Source organism: Puma concolor, chromosome D2 (assembly GCF_028749965.1).
Source record: "Puma concolor isolate L17-30 chromosome D2, mPumCon1.1.hap2, whole genome shotgun sequence".
NCBI lineage: Eukaryota > Metazoa > Chordata > Mammalia > Carnivora > Felidae > Puma > Puma concolor.
In genome coordinates, this window is record NC_141677.1 from 18,885,713 (window position 1) to 18,902,991 (window position 17,279).

Consider the following 17,279-nt stretch of genomic DNA (forward strand, 5'->3'; position numbering starts at 1 on the left):
TTTGTAGGTGAGAAGAATCCAACTCTGTGAGGAGTTTCAGCTAATGCCCCTCCTGTTTACAAGGGGATCTGGATTTCACACACCTCCTTGTAACTGAGCACCAGGAGACGGGAGCCCCGTGTGCTCATGTTCAACCCCGGGGTCAGGAGTACAGCCTGATGTTCTCTCTTCAGAGAGGTAGTATTTGAGGTCTGATGGCCTCATGCCCCCATTCCATGGTAGGGTAGAATTTGAATTGATTTTACTGACTTATTTTGTTTTTTATCACCGTGGGGTTTTACTTTCTTTTTCTCTTTTCTTTGAAACTGAAGGACATACACATCAAATATAAAGTACATATACGTTTTATATGTCAAGCGGACGGTGCTTAACGGCTACAAAAGGCTTTAATTAGGAGCAGGTAACTAACCATATTACAGAGTAATTAAGGAAGGAAAAATGCCCAGGTGGGTTGTATAAGATAACCTAAAGAGAACTTGTGAAATAATTAGGTTTACTTCAAGCAGACCTGATGTAGTTTTATTAGAATGGTTGCTAAGTTGGGGGCTCAAAATCACAAAAAAGTTTTCTGCATCGAATCTATGATAATTACATTCACCTGATGAGGGTTTCCTTGGCATGAATTAAGCCTAGAAGTGGGAGAAAGACCATATCCCAAAGTAGAAAATCTAAAATGAATATATGCTACCAATGAACTTTTAATTTTTCACAAGAAATTTAAATGTGATAATAGGAAAGGTATCACATAAATAAAAATCAGTTCCTATTTAAAAGTCAGCAATTCAGGAACACGGACAAAGTACAGATCAGGAACAAATGGCCTCCATGCCAAGTGAAATAGCTAACAGAGAGCCAAAGGATTAACTCTATGGGAGAAACCTCACTCATTGGGGACTTGCTGACTTGTCTTTACATTCCTTTCAAGAACCTCTAACTTCTCAGACCAGAGCAGGTTAGAAGCATATATACTAAGTAGGACTGTGAACTTCAGGCACAAGGACAATCAAGTGCTCACAGCAAAGGCAACCACGGACCAGGAAATGAGCCAGGAAGTGCCTCTAAGAGCACAGCACACTTATTCAGCAATTGATTGCCAACGATGACCTTGAGTCTTCCAGAAAATTAAGTCATAGTGAGCAGACAAGATGGCCTTTGCCTTCCTAGTTTCTCCCATGAGCAATGGTTTGGCATTTAAGATTTCCAAAGGTCAGAAAGGAGGCAAGGGCTGGTGGCCCGGGCCACAGGACCGGTTCCACGTTTCACTTCCGGGCAGAAGAAATGTGGCGTGCTGCGACAGTGGGGCCATCTGAGAGGATTCCTTGGTTTCTGGCTTCGGCAACCAGCTGGTGTGGGACACCAACACCTGTGATAAGAGATACTGAAGGTTTGGAAGAGGAATCCATTTCGTGGCAAAATAACGAGTGCAAATACAGAGAGGTGAAGTTTAAAATACCGGTGAGCCGACACAGTGGAGATGTGGGGGGAGCGGTGCTCCCAAGGGAGGAGGCCCCAGCACCCCAGGTGAATTCATCCTTGCCTGAGACGGGGCAAAGCCAGTCGGCTGAAGATTTAGAGGCGGGACGCTGTGGATGAAAAGTACTGACAGCCTTACAAGGAGCCTGGGCGTCCGGGGGGATTGCAGAGTGTAGGGCGAACAAAGTGGAACTTCCAGGGTGGATCGGTGGCGCGAGTCTGAAGACTCGAGGGGGGAGTCCAAGGTGGGAGGGAGGGCTTGGTCGCAGACAGGAAGAGAGACCTCCCTTCTTCCAAGACTGCAAGAGAAGGGTGGAGGACGAGCGAGCGTGGAGGTAAGTCACTTCACGGGTTGGAGAAGGGCAGGGGAGGAGAGGTGGTTTCCTGGGCGTGGCACGTTCTCCCCTGTCTTCTACTGGACAGGAGACAAGGGGTCTAGTGAAGGTGGGGACAAAGGGCAAGATGGCCAGGATGAGAGGGGATCGCCAAGTACTACCGAGAGCCCCTTCGAAGCAGACCCCAAATCCGCAGTGAGCTTAATCTAAAGAGCGCTCTGTCTGCACGGTGGCAGGTCACGCGGGTTGGGAAGCCAGGGCCGGGGATCTGCACGGTTGAAGGACCAAGAAGGGACGGGTGGAAGGACTGTGTCCAATGAGCAGCCGGGGAAGTGAGTACCTGGGGGCGGGGCGGGGAAGAGAAGGTGCCTAGAGACGAAGTGACGAAATGGACACTAAGCTGCGGACTGACCCCTCTGCACGGACGCTGCAGTCACCCAGGAGCGGTGAGGCGCGGGGGTGGGGCATGAGATGCTACACCAGGGGACCCTGTAGAATAAGGGATAGCCCCGAGGTCATCACGTCACAGCGATGAGCAGGATCGAGTAGGGCACAGAACGCAAGATGGCACGAGCTTCAAAGAGAAAAACGTTCTGGTAACGCTGGTCAGGCAGGAATTAAGCTGCAAAAGCTTGAAGTGTTGGCTTGGGAGAGAGAGATGGCTTGGGCGGTGGAAGAACACGTGACCTGTGAAGGGCAGGTAAAAATAAGGCAAGGGAGGTGGGAAAGAAGGCAAAGCCTAAAGCCCGACTCTGGTACTCTGAGTTAAATGCCAGCAGAGAGGAACCGTGACGTCTGTGGATTTAACATTTGCACCACAGACTGATGGTTGCTCAAGGTCCGGTGACGGGCTCTGTGATTTTGCAGAAGACCTCATTTGGATCAAATCCACTGTGGGGCCCGGGGGTGTGGATGCAAGGTAGTTAGCAGGTGAATGAGCCTGGTCAGCCACCAGCACTGAAGCTGTGAGTTCCTAGTTGCTTTCTACGTGATGTAATAACATAAAAACAGAAAGAATACTCCCAACGTGCAAAACTGTCCCGAAAAGGAAATCAGTGACCAGTGCGGTGCACAGAGACAAAGAGACCTGATAAAAACAATCATCTTTAAGCAGGGAACAAGTTTTGGATACTTCAAGCATTTTTTTTTTTCATTTTGTTTTACAGAGACCATGCAGGAGTGGGGGAGGGGTGGGGGAGTGACTGAGAGAAGGAAGGAGAGAGAGAGAGGGGGAAAAGGGAGGGGGGGGAGAGGGGGAGACAGAGAGAGAGAGAGAGAGAGAGAGAGAGAGAGAGAGAGAGAGAGAAAGAGAGAATGAATCTTTTTCAACGTTTATTTATTTTTAGGACAGAGAGAGACAGAGCATGAACGGGCGAGGGGCAGAGTGAGAGGGAGACACAGAATCAGAAACAGGCTCCAGGCTCTGAGCCATCAGCCCAGAGCCCGACGCGGGGCTCGAACTCACGGACCGCGAGATCGTGACCTGGCTGAAGTCGGACGCCTAACCGACTGTGCCACCCAGGCGCCCCAAGAGAATGAATCTTAAGTAGGCTCCACACTCAGCACGGAGCTGACAAGGACTCAGTCCCATGACCCTGGGATCATGACCTGAGCTGAAATCAAGAGTTGGGTGCTCAACAACTGAGCCATCCAGGTGTTCTGGATACTTCCAAGAGTAGGATGTTCCATTTGATTCTGATACATGAGAAGATAAAATCATATTAAGAAGTAAGGGCAAGTGGTTTGTCAAATATTTCAGAGAACACTCCAACTGGTGTAATTAAAAAAGAGAAGGTGAACAGTTAATTTTTTATTGGAGGATACATACACAAAATGTTGTCTTTCTGACTTGCGACTTTGGAGCAAACCTGAATACCGTTAACAGTATTTGCACATTTACAAACATCTGTGAAAGCATCCCTTGTGAATGTTAAAGGTCTTCCGCGTTGGTCTGGAAGGTATAAGCTTTGGTCCCCGTTACTCTCCACCCCCCGGTTTTACCCTGAGTTCAGAGACAGATTTTGACTCATGTTAAATGTCCATGTTTGTTTAGAACATGCAGGGGAGCAATGACATCCAGTGGCCATGTTTAATCTGGGTCACCACTGAGCGGAGGTTTTATGGAAGAGATTTCTGTACAAGATACATGCAGAGTAAAAACCTAACTACCCTTGAGAATGTGACACAAGGCAAATTGGAGCCCAAATTCTGGCTCTACAACTCCCAGCTCTGAGACTCAGGCAGAGCACCGAACCTCTCAGTTTCCTCACCTGTAAGTGGGACATAGTGTTTACCTTTACACTGTTGTTGTAAGGATCAGAGACACTGGACACAAAGTCCAGTAGATTATTCTGCATAGATTATTAGAACTTCATCTTTTTTTTTTTTTTTTTTAAAGCAATGTCTACACCCAACGTGGAGCTTCAACTTACAACCTTGAGATCAAGAGGTGCATCCTCGGGGCGCCTAGGTGGCTCAGTCGGTTGGGCGTCTGACTTCGGCTCAGGTCATGATCTCGCGGTCCGTGAGTTCGAGCCCCGCATCAGGCTCTGGGCTGATGGCTCGGAGCCTGGAGCCTGTTTCAGATTCTGTGTCTCCCTCTCTCTCTGACCCTCCCCTGCTCATGCTCTGTCTCTCTCTGCCTCAAAAATAAATAAAACGTTAAAAAAAAAAAAAGAGGTGCATCCTCTACCACTGAACCAACCACGTGCCCTAACTTCATCTTTATCCAGAGGTAAGAGTTATAATTTAGGCTCGGCACACCATCGGTTTTTCAGTAAGGAAAAATTTCCTGTACAACCATGGAAACAGAGCAACACGTTAATACCAGAAGAATCTTCAATCAGTACATATTCAAAGATACTGACCTAAAAGCTTCTTTGGTCATGCAATAGCTAGAAATAACACTGTTCTTGGCAAAATGTAACAGGGAAAATTATTATTGTATAATACATCCCAGAGGAAATACAGAGATGGGTCACTTCTAACTCACCATGTTTTTATACTTGTAAACGTTTAAAGGAACTTGTTTACATAGTAACAAAAGACACTTCAAAATCAATTTTACCAATAAAGTTTTACCAGTCAATGTCTAGACTTATGGAGTTCTCCATGAAATTGAAAAAAGGATAATCTAAAATATAGACTTCATTCTCCTTTTTTTAATGTTTGTTTATTTTTGAGAGAGAGACAGAGCGTGAGTGAGGCAGAGTGGGGGGGCAGAGGGAGAGGGAGAGGGAGACACAGAATCTGAAGCAGGCTCTAGGCTCTGAGCTGTCAGCACAGAGCCCGACGCGGGGCTTGAACTCACGAACTGTGAGATCATGACCTGGGCCGAAGTCAGACACTCAACTGACTGAGCCACCCAGGAGCCCCTGGACTTCATTCTTATATAGTATCCTAGATTATATACATATTTATGACAAAATTATTCAAGGTGCTAATATACGAAAAGTGGGAAAATAGCGATGGCCACCAAATGGCAACTTCCATTCCCCCCCCAAATATTACCACGGTCAAAGTGACTCTGAAGAGGAACGTTAGTCTTCAAAACACCAAATATTTTTAATGCATTCACAAAGACCGTAAGAACTAAGAACGAGTGCAAGTGTATCCCGTTTGCAAAACGACAGGAGAAATTTCTTGTTTTCTAAGAAGACAAGGGATTCTAACGTGTGTGCATACGGCCAACGTGGAAGCCCACGCTTTCTACTACTGTGCTGCTTTCTCGGACTGCTTCCTCACCGGAGGAGGGGAGGCGTGAAGGAACGTTTAAGCCCATCATCTTCTTCGGGAAGATCCTTACTTGGAACAAACAGTTGAAAGGGAACTGCAGCTTACATGTTTTGGAGGCTGCGGTAGATGCTATCGTAGCAGATAACTGCCTAACAGCTACTCCCCAAGGAGCCAAAGGAACAGGTGAATGTGACCCCAAAGCTGGAGACAGGCATTGGTTATTTTAAGCCAATTATGGCCATTCCCAGCCCCCTCCTCCCTGCCAGACTGGATTAGAAAAACATACAGCCTTGGGGCGCCTGGGTGGCCCAGTTGGTTAACGTCAGACTCTTGGTTTCGGCTCAGGTCATCATCTTGAGGTTCATGAGTTTGAGCCCCACACTGGGCTCTGTGCTGACAGTGCAGAGCCTGCTTGGGATTCTCTCTCTCCCTCTCTCTCTGCCCCTCACCTGCTCGCTCTCTCTCTCTCTCTCTCTCTCTCTCAAAATAAACTTAAAAAAATTTTAAAAAGAAAAATATACAGCCTTAAGCTAATCAGTGCAAAGTGTTATTACCCTGGCCACATAATGGGTCCAGGGACAGGGACTTGACCCAATGTGGCTCAACCGGGTGGAGAGGAAGAACTTTTACTCCATCAATGCAGGGAAGAGCTCCTCTTTCCTACGGACGTAACAAGAAAGTGACCGAAGGGCGCCTGGGTGGTTCAGTCAGTTAAGCATCTGACGCTTGACTTCGGCTAAGGTCATGATCTCAGTTTCTCAAGTTTGAGCCCCAGGAGTGGGGCTTTGCGCTCACAGTGCAGAGCCTGCTTGAGATTCTCTCTCTCTCTCTCTCTCTCTCTCTGCCCCTCCCCCGGTTGCACTTTCTCTGTCTCTCTCTAAATAAATAAAGAAAAAGAAAGAAAGAAAGAACAAAGAGAGAAAGAGAAAAAGAGAAAGAAAGAAAGAGAAAGAAAGAAAGAAAGAAGGAAGGAAGGAAAGGAAGGAACTCGGATTACAGAGTAGTCATTTTATGGCTCTGCAGGGGTGAGGATGACAGTGCTACAGGTCCTTGCCCACACAGCTGAGCTCCCAACTCAGCCAACCCTGAACACCCTCCTCACTGACAGTTATTTGAAAAAAATACATTTCCATATTACCTCCAGCATTGTGAGTTGGGTTTTCTGCCCCCTGCAGTTGGAAGCATTCCGCCTGATGAAATGACCCAAAGGGCTCATCACCTATTATCGACTAAACAGAAACTGTGGTACGCACAATTTCAAAAATTCTTTTATTTTTGGTCATATAGAATCGGTTTAAAATCAAAAGGCGGTCAAGTAAGCCGGGATTTAGGACTAGGGGAGTTCACCCAACCACTGGCTACTTGGTAACTACCCAGTGCCAGGCATCTGAATGCTTAGGAACCACACATTCAGATCGTCTGAGACATTTGCCATCACAACAGGGTTACGTCTGCCCCCAAGTGCTCCCGGGCCACTGAGCAGGGTGCCAGTCTCCCCCTGAAGTGCCTGATGGATACACCAAAGCCTGCCCTCAAGGCTCGTTCACCTCCACGGTCGACCAACCTCCTTCCACTTGATCAACCTGTTTTCTCCCTAGGTACATTCACCACTGGGCAGCCGTGAGGCCCTGAAGCTCCAGAAAGCCGTGAAAGTACCTCCACAACTCTCTGGCCCCCGTGCACTGTGAACTGATTTCAGATCCGAGTTCTCAGAAGGGAAATCTATTTTTTAAAGGATGCCCTGTGTGACCTCTTTAAGTCAAGCAAACGTGGTCTGTGGAAGACGTTTTAATTAGTCTCGCGTTTATATTACACACAATGTAAAGACTGCTTGGTTTCTACCATAAAGAAAAAAAACTATGTCTTAAAGTCGGTTTTCCTATTAACCTGGCCTTTTGTTTCATACTCTGTAACTTAGAAGAAAAACGCCACCTCTCAAACGGAATCAAATCAAAGGTGCTTTTAGCAGTCCCAGAAGGCCGTGTCCAGGAGCACCAGGGACACAGAGACGTCTCAGCAGACCCCTGCTTTCAAAGAGCTCATGGTCTCATCTTGAAAGAAACATTCTCTTTGTCGCAACTGAGATTTGAGCAGATTATTAAAGAGATATGCAAAGTCCTGGGGCACCTGGCAGGCTCAGTCAGTAGAGCATGCAACTCTTGACCTTGGGCTTGTGGATTCGAGTCCCACGCTGGGTGTAGAGATTGGTTAAAAAATAAAATCTTAAAAAAAAAAAAAAAGATATGCAGGGTACCTGGGTGGCTCAGTCAGATAAGCCTCCGACTTCGGCTCAGGTCATGATCTTGCAGTCCGTGAGTTCAAGCCCCGTGTCCAGCTCTGTGCTGACACTTCAGAGACTGGAGCCTGCTTCGGATTCTGGGTCTCCCTCTCTCTCTGCCCCTCCCCCGGTCATGCTCTGCTCTCTCTCTCTCTCTCAAAAATAAACATAGAAAAAAAAAAGACATGCAAAGTCCAGTGCAAAGATAGTATGTATTTTATGAGGACTTCTGCAATAACAGGGCATAAGCAAATGAACAAGACAAACAGTCTTATAACTAAGGGAGCACACCACATACAGTGACATTTTAAATGATAACAAAAGAGAGAGATACTTTGTTTTTAAGTTCCAAATTTTTTCTGCATGCTTAAAAATTCACATTTGAAAAATTACAAGCCTCCCTCTAACATACGTCCACTCGCCCATAATTTAGTAGCCCTTGATGAACGGTGTACCCTACCCTGCACACCTAAATATCGTTAGCTGCTTTTTTAAGGACTTAGATGCCAAAGACACAGCACAGAAGAGAGACAGAAAGAAACGAAGACTAAGATAACTACGCGTTGTCATAAAGGAGTCTGCCATCCTGAGTAGTGCAGGAATGCACTTGGCTGTGGCAGAGTACAAAGCAGTCTTTCTCCAGGTGTCACAGCCATCATTATCAGGGACTTCTTGATCTCTCCACATTAATTTACTCTGGTTTGGGGAGCTCAGAGGGGGATTACAAAGGGAGAAAACTTGTAGTTACACGGCGTTTATTTGATTCATATGTTGCAGTGCTATTTATTCTTCACATTTACCCAACTTTATCCACCCTTTAAACAACAGTACCCTGCATGTCATTTTAGCTTTTAAATTACATTCACAGCTACAGAGAAGCACAAAAGTATTCTTCAAACATACAGAGCATGGTCCATTACTAAGATCAGACTGGTAGAGAAAGCAGCGATATTCAGAGAACACAGAGCACAGAGGATTCAAAGGTTTTTCTCTCAAACTATTTTCACTGGCATGTATCCTAACGGAGTTTTCAGGAACGGGAAAAAAGCAAATCTATTCCATTAGCCTAACCAATCTCTAGAGGGTGGATTATGAGAAGACATTCAAGAAACAACATCAGCTTTCTCCTCACTCCAAAGAAATATTCAGAGCAAAACGCTTCCCTGATTAGATATGCTAAAAGTGGAAAGAATCCTGTTACGGCTAATTCCATGCCTCGGGGCCCAAAGTGTGAGATACTTTTCAAAACACATTAGTGACGTGGTTCTTAACAGAAGAGGTATTACTATTATTACTAAGTTAGGAAGGAAAGTTCACATTTTAGGCTTACGTGGAATTATTTTTCATGGAGCACAAGAGGCTTTGGAAACACCATTTACTTAAATCATGATGATATTCCCGTGAAGCTGTGGCCTAAGTTGCCAGTAGTCGGGGTCCCCGGAGAGATTTTACCAGGACCCCTTCTAATTTACCCCTACCGGAACCCACCTCACCCTTGCCCAGGCGGTCGGTTTCCCTTCCTGCATGCGGGAGCTACAGAGGTTGCTTTTACCGCCAGTTACTAGGACGCCATACCACCAGCAGCAAACAACTGGTCCAACTACTCAGGTTGCTGTGCCTGGAGACAGGCATTGTTTTATAATCCACTAATCTGGCCCCCCCCCCCCCCCCCCCCCCCCCCCCGCTAACCTTCCCTTGCCTCCTCTAGGGTTAACAGTAACTTGAACTACGTTAAGGGGTCTATTTAAAAGACAGAAACCTGGGCGCCTGGGTGGTGCAATTGGTTAAGCGTCCGGCTTCAGCCAGGTCACGATCTCGCGGTCCGTGAGTTCGAGCCCCGCGTCAGGCTCTGGGCTGATGGCTCGGAGCCTGGAGCCTGTTTCCGATTCTGTGTCTCCCTCTCTCTCTGCCCCTCCCCCGTTCATGCTCTGTCTCTCTCTGTCCCAAAAATAAATAAAAAATTTTGAAAAAAAAAAAAAAGACAGAAACCAACTGGATTCAGGAGATGGGATGATGAAGAATTAAAGATTCCAACTTTCTCTCAGGCAGATGGGTACCAGAGACAAAGAGAAGGCTGGGGAGTAGGAATGGGTTGGTTGGGTTTGGGATGCAGTGTGTTACGATACCCCAGGCCATCCAAATGGAATAGTTAGGTATGGAGTTCAAAACAGGCTCTTAAGCCTGAGGGACTGATATGACTGGAAACAGAGATTCAGGAGTGGCAGAAGTCACAGGCAAGGATTGGGAGGGAATGCTTTATAGTTCAAGTGACTGTGAAAATTATCGTCCACTTTTGCTTTTCTAAAGAACAAGGTTTCCTCCTGAAATCACTGTTGCATCAGAGGCTAACCAACTTGGATATAAATTGGAAAATAAATTACTTAATTAAAAAAAAATAAAGGGCAGCCTTGATCTCAAGACCGCCCCCAAACAAACAAACAAACAAACACACCACCAAAAAGCGAACAAACAAGTTTTCAAAGGTCTGGGCACGGGAGCCGTTACATAGCGCAGGATCTCGACCTTCTATCAGGTCCCCGGACCAACAGCATCTGCGTGGGCTGGGAGCCGATCAGCCGTGGAGCCGCCATCCACCCCCCATCTGCTGAATCAGAACTGCAACTTTACGCACCAGGGGACTCGGGGGCCCAGCAGTTTGAGGACCTCTGGTGCAGTGTTCCCCACGTTCTAGTCCTTTAAATGGTCACCCGTTTTCAGCACATGAGGAAAGGAAACACAGACGTTAGAAATGACAAATAGATTCGATTTGGAGAAAGGTCCTTTATGCCGCTGTTATACGCTTCCTTGACTGACGTTTATGTCTTTTATGAAATTCAGGTAATGGTTATTTTGGTGATTTCTCTAACAGTAAGTTATTTTATACTTTACTGGCACCACGTACCTTTGAAGATGTTACTTCCTTTACCCCAAATGTCCTTACTCTACTTCCCCTATTAAGCCCAAATTTCTCCAGGAGTCATATTCTGACTACCAAGGCCCATGTTTTAGTGTCATAGGGCTGCCATACCAAAATGCCATGAGCCGGATGCTTAAAACTAGAGAAATTTATTGTCCAACAGTTCTAGAGGCTAGAAGTCTGAAATCAGATGTCAGGAGGGCCATGCTTTCACTGAAGGCTCTAGGGAAGGACCCATCCCTGCCTCTTGCTAGCTTCTGGTGGGTGCCCACCCCCTTTGTGGTCCTTGGCCACTGCCGTCTCAGCCTGCCCTTCGTATCACATTCTCCCTGCACGTGTCTATACCCAAATCTCTCCCCTCTTATTCGGGTAGCAGTCATTGGATTAGGGCCTCCCCGAATCCAACAGGACTTCATCTTAACCTGATTACATCATTCCTATTTCCAAATAAAGTCACAATTCGCAAGTACCTGGGGTTAGGACATGAGCGTATCTTTTGGGGGATCCAATTCAACCCGCAACGGCCTACAATGAAATATTTCTAAAAGAAAACATCTTGATAATTCTCCAAGTGATGTGGTAAATACTATAATACTGTGCTTTCCAAATAAGGCACAAAATAAAAATATGAAGACTATATTGTAATAAACTCAGCACACGACTAACAATTTGCGTTCTTGTTTCATTAAACCGTGTTCGTTGTAGAAAGCATAAAGTCCAAAGTGTAGAGACTGATCTTAGATTTTTTTCCCTCAGTCTTAGCCTGCTTTAGTCCTTACTTTTTTTCCCCTAGCATTTTCTGCACCACTTATATTTTTTAGCCCCCTTTTGGCCATCATTGCTTGGGACTACCTAATCCACTTGTTAATTTGTCTCGCAAATCTTGGTGTCAGGAATTACTTAAAGCCAATTTGTGTCACCTCCCAAGTCTCAGATGGCTGGAGTTCTTTAGCCATACTAACTGGCTTTAAGAATGCTCTGAAATCTACACTGGGGAAACACTGTTTCAGTTTAGATATACTTAGACAAGGGTTTCCAACGGAAACAGATCTGTTTTAGATTTTAACTGTGTGTTACAATCTTACATACAGTATTCATGTGGTTATTAGTTTCAGGGCGGGCAAAATGTTTACTACTCAGTCTATGGAAGAAGACATATTGCCTTAATTTGCTAAAAAGCATTAAAGGCAGATATAGCTCATCACTAGTACTTTATAAGCACTGGCTCTTTATTTTTCACCCTATTGCTGTTAAGCTACACAGAGCCTCCTTTTCTGGAAGAGAAAATAAGTATAGAGCACAAAGGAGTTTAAAGGTTAGGCAAACATTCCTTTACCAGCTAGCCAAGAGGCACACGTCTGGAAGGTGGAACCCGATTGTTTTACTTTTGGGGAACAATGCTGTGCAAATATGGTCAATGATAAATGAAGGTGACAGCTTACGACTTTTGGCTGGCAGTTTCAACTGCCACATTTGCTGTTTCTGAAACCAACTTTCTTTTTCTTTTCTTTTCTTTTTTAACGTTTATTTATTATTGAGAGACAGAGGCAGAGCATGAGCATGGGAGGGACAGAGAGAGAGGAGAAGACACAGAATCCGAAGCAGGCTCCAGGCTCCAAGCTGTTAGCACAGAGCCCGACGCGGGGCTCGAACTCACAAACCGCGAGATCGTGACCTGAGCCGAAGTCCGATGCTGAACCAACTGAAGCCACATAGGTGCCCCTAAAAACCAATTTTCTATTCCATTAGTTTCTTCTAACTTTCTCTATTAGAGAAAAAGATTAAATTGTGAGTAAAAACATATTTGGACGGAATCATGACAAAAGAACACTGTTGCTTAAAGCCTTATGATATTTATTTATTTATTACATTCTTTTAACATTTATTCATTTTTGAGAGAGAGCGAGCGTGAGCAGGGGAGTACAGAGAGAGAGGGGACACAGAATCCGAAGCAGGCTCCAGGCTCTGAGCTGTCAGCACAGAGCCCGATGTGGGGCTCGAACCCACGAACTGTAAGAGCATAACCTAAGCTGAAGTCAGACGCCCAAACAACTGAGCCACCCAGGCGCCCCCTTATGATCATAATTTAATCAGTTAATCTGTGATGCTCAAAAGTTCAATTAACTGCATCTAAAGTGTAATAGAGATATGCGATATTTTATGAAGGTTAGTTCATATAACACAAATGAAATGTAAAAGCTCCGTCTCCCGAACTCTTCCAGTCCTTTCTTCCTCATTCATAATCCCCACCTGGTTTTCTTATTCAGACTTTCCACCCCTCCCTAAGGCTCCTATCCAGGTCAGAGAAAAAAAGTGTGGGGTAAGGAGCACTCGAAAACAAAGAAAAGCACAAGGACAACCAAAAATCGCTAGAGAAGCGTATTTTCTTTGCAAAATCTCCCGACTGTGGTTCTGTACAGGGAGGACCCGACCACATGGATGAACGGGACCATTTGTGGCTCTGACAACACTTCAAAAGCCATCGGGTTCCTGGAGGATGTCCTAAGTCTTCTAGGAATGGGTGTAATGCCCCGAGGGGCACCAAGAACAGGGCAATCACAAGTCACAGGAGAGGCTGAAGGTGAAGCAAATGCACTGTGACCTCACCCCTCTTAGGAGAAAGATGGAACCTTCCATAGGCTCTCTCCACCTCGCCCTCACCTCTGTACCACTGTTTAGGCTCCCCTTATTGGAACTCCATGTCTCCCCAGCCCTGGGCATCTGCCATTCTGCCGCCCTGACCAGTTGCTACCTCCTAGGCTCCCCACTCTGGGCCAGGGTTCCTTCTAACATACTTTCCGAAGGCACAATCCTCCAGAACTCCTGCCCGGAGTTTTAACTACTCATTTGTTAGTGTCCTGATGGCATTAACCCTGTATCCGCCACTAGACTGCATGCTCCATGAGCCCAGAACCACGCCTGTCGCGTGGCCTGCGGTATTTGCAGCACCCTGCTGGCTCCACCCTGCCATTCCACGCGTGTCTGCTGAAGGAGCAGCGGGCCACCACAAGTGATCTGAGTCCGGGCACATACTTTTGAACTTGAACCTCTCCCTGGGATTGTAAAACTCCCAATCAAAGTCTTAATCTGAGAACGCACAATTCCGAACAAGTAATCAGAGACTGGTAAACATCTCGAGCCTGATGCAAAGGAGACGTGTACGATATTAGTTATTTTTACCACGCAGGACTAAAACCAAGCACAACAACACAGTATATGAATTGGGAAGGCTTTCGATTACTCAAAAAAAATGATTCCCTTATAGCATCCAGGTGTGGGTGCTACAGGGGCAGCAAAGATTAAGCAGATAGGGCTCTGCTTCCAGGGTGTTTAGGATTTTAAAAAGGCACATTTATAAACAGCCATAATGCAACCCAGAAAGGACTAAACACCCGAGAGACGGAGCAAGAGAGAAATAAATGAGGCAAGAGGTCTCCGCACGAAGACACGGGTTAGTCTATCGATTACTTCTCACTGCAATCCCAGGGCAAAGAAAGGAATTCCAACCCAGGAAAGGTCATGCTGGAATATTCGAAGAACACACTGAAATACAGGCGTCGCCCTAAGTCCTTCACGGCCCCTCGCCGGGGACAACATCGCAGAGGAAAGTCTTCAACTGGCTTTCCAGACCCGGAGCTCCTGATAATTGGAAAACCCTCCGCGTGTGAGCGCGTAGAAAAGGCCGGAGGAAACTTGAGAAAGCAGATCACGTAAACGGGCGGCGCACGGCCGGGCCCGCGCCCCCGCGCCCCGGCCGCCCCCGACCTCCCGCGGCCCGGACGCGCCCCCGAGACCCGCGGCCCCGCGCGCACCCGCCCGCCTCGCCCGGCCGCCTCGTACCGTAGGTTTCGGACATGGCCGTCTGCGACATCTTGGGAGCGGCACCGCCTCTCGCCGGGTCACCGGCTGCAGCTCCGGCCGGGCCGGCGGGCGTGGGGGGCCGGGGTCGTCCTCCGCGCCTCGGTGGGAACGGCGAGCGGCAGGGGAGCGGAGGAGGGAGGGGCCCGCGGTCCCCACGGCAACGGCCGGCCACCCCGCGGCTGCGGCCCTGCCGGACTGCGGGCTCCGCGCAGGCGCACGGCCTCCGCCCCCCGCCGGGCCCGGACGGGGACTGGGAGGAGGAGGAGGAGGAGGAAAGGGGGCGCGAGGCCCGGCCCTTCCGTGGTCGCGCGTGCGCACGCAGACCGCGGCGGGGGCGGGGGGCAGCTGGCGCGGGGAGGCCGGGGCCCGGGCCAGGGGCGGGGCCGGGGAGCGCCGGGAGGCGGGGGCGGGGGGCGCCCGGCGCGGGGAGGCGGGGGCTGGAGTGGGAGCACGGGGGTGGGGCAGGGCGCGGACGGGGGATTGCGGCTGGCCGAGGTCGGGTTGCAGGGGTGGGGAGGGGCCTGCGATCCGCAGGCTTGTGGGGTGACCGAGTGTTGGGGACAGTGGGGTCTAGCTCCTGGGCAGGGACGGCAAAATGCCTGCAGTGGGAAGACAGTCCTGCCGGGTTGGCCCTCCGCGGTAAAGACTTTGTCGTCGTCGTCGTTAGCGGCTCTCAGGCAGGAAAAGACTTCTTTAAACTATTATGGTCAACCGGGGAACGTGGTTAATGGGTAACTAGGAGGCGGTAGCCCCAGTCGTCCAGCTAGAAGACCAGCCCCTGTGGCCGAGGAGGCTGGCTTAGCCGGGAAACAGCTTTACGCAGACCTGCCAGGCCCTCTCCTGTAGGGCTAAGCTGGTATCTGGAGAAAACGGTCAGAACTTAAGGTGCCCTGGTGCTGGAGAGAGTCCCCAGAAGACTGTAGACATTGGCCCTTCTGCGTCCCATGTTAGGGGAATCTGGCTTACGGGCAGCCGAGAAGCATCTCCCGGACCTCAGCTTAGGTTAGGATTCGGTGGCTGGGTATTCTGATTTAAGGCGCAAAGCTGAATTCAGAGTCCCCTTCTGCTGGAAGTGCAGAGGTAAATGTTTATTAGGAAGAGAATTTTGGCTGGGAGTTTGCTTCGACTGAGCATGACCAGAGTCACATCCTATGTCCTAAGACCCAACCTTATTCAAAAGGTATAGTAGGATACTAAAATATGCCTTGGCTAAGCTCGCAAGTAACGTGCACTGTGGGGAAAAGGCTAGTAAATACGTTTTTTTCGAGTCCCTTTGGCTCCATCCTCCTCATAAATTGGCATCAGACTTTGAGAACTTTCCCCTCTTCCCCAATGGCCATTTGGCTCTACATTTTACTCTTCTCTCTGATCTTAATAGCAAATAGATACCCTTGCTTCTAAATCACAGAGAAGCCCCATGCTGAAATATTGTGAGGACTATAATCTAGAATTATTTTGCATATATTTCTTGTTCGGTGGCTGAGATACTTTGTTGCTTTCTTAATTTGGTTTTCTGCATGTTAATTCGGATGTACACTCCTGAGTATAGCAGGCTCATCTGATGGAAACTATTTCCAACGAAAGACAGGGATCCCATTCTTTAAATCGAAGATTTCTTCCTGCCAGAAGTTTTTGTGGATAAGAAATCACCGAGTTACAGTGATTGCTTGGGTTATTGATTAAAACTGGACCTCGAGATCTCTGAAACCTGGACAGAGTGGTAGACATAAAAAAGTTAAGCTGCTGTTTCAAGGCTGAGAGAAGTTATCTATTCTGTGGACCATGAAGACTTAGACCCTTGGGGAAAAGTCTTTGTTTTGGAAAAACTACCCGAAGAAATCTAGTTTGCAAATACAAAGGCACATATCACAATTAGAAAAGGAAATACGCAAAAGCTGAGGCTTGAAGGAGCCACAGTTTTGGAATAGCAGTGTGGAAGATTCTTTGCATCTCAGTAACTGTGGATCTTTGAGAGAAACCAAATTTCTCCTAAAATCTCTTCGAGACCGCCTTTGATTTTGAGGTGCTGTTGATTGTGGAAGGAGAACTTATTGCAGAATTAGTGTTTTCTCCAGTTATTTTCTCCTTTCTTTTCGAGGGGGGGGGGTTGTGATGGAGTAAAAGTAAGTTTCCAAAAGCCTCAGCACACTGGGGATATGTCCACAGGAAATGAAGGGAGAAGGATTTCTTCCAGAAGATCCGCTCCTCCAATGCCTCCTTTACTTTCCTTCTTGCTCCCTGGCAATGCTTCACATGAGATGAGCAATTAGGAATCTCAGGGGGCTGCCGGCCTCACAAGGATTCATGTTCTCCAGGACCAGCAGAGGACCACAGGGGTAGGGACAGTGGTCTCTGTAGGGAACAGTGAGCACAGATGGACAATGACTGAAGGGGCCTTTTAGACTCCTAGGCAAGGGTTGGACCGAGACCAGTGGTCCAGTCCCATGGCGTGGAGCCCTAAAAAGGCTTAGGAATGAGAATCCAGCATAGCCTTGATGGCCCAGAAAGTAATGGCATTGGGAATGAAAGGAAATGGCATCCTTGGTGGGGCTAGGCTTGGTGGAGAGCATTGGTTACAGCCTATGTGGTTTGGTGACTTTACTTGATGGCTGGAGTTGAAGAACACGAGCCAACTTATGTCTGGGTCCTTGCAGACTCAGAAATACCTTGGTGTTACTTT

At 47.6% G+C, this 17,279-nt stretch overlaps 1 protein-coding gene across 2 annotated transcripts in view; it reads right to left on the reverse strand.

The window, feature by feature from the left end:
• Nucleotides 1-14,857, reverse strand: part of RAB4A (RAB4A, member RAS oncogene family) — a 45,965-nt gene extending 31,108 nt beyond the window's left edge. The window contains exon 1 of one of the 2 annotated variants that reach the window (XM_086679722.1): nt 14,579-14,778. In XM_086679722.1, the coding sequence (XP_086535848.1) occupies nt 14,579-14,609 (31 nt within the window). In that variant the 5' untranslated portion in view covers nt 14,610-14,778. Of the gene's footprint in view, nt 1-14,578 lie in introns of both variants that reach the window. The other variant, XM_086679721.1, reaches the window with a different exon arrangement.
• Between the last annotated feature and the right edge of the window lie 2,422 nt (nt 14,858-17,279).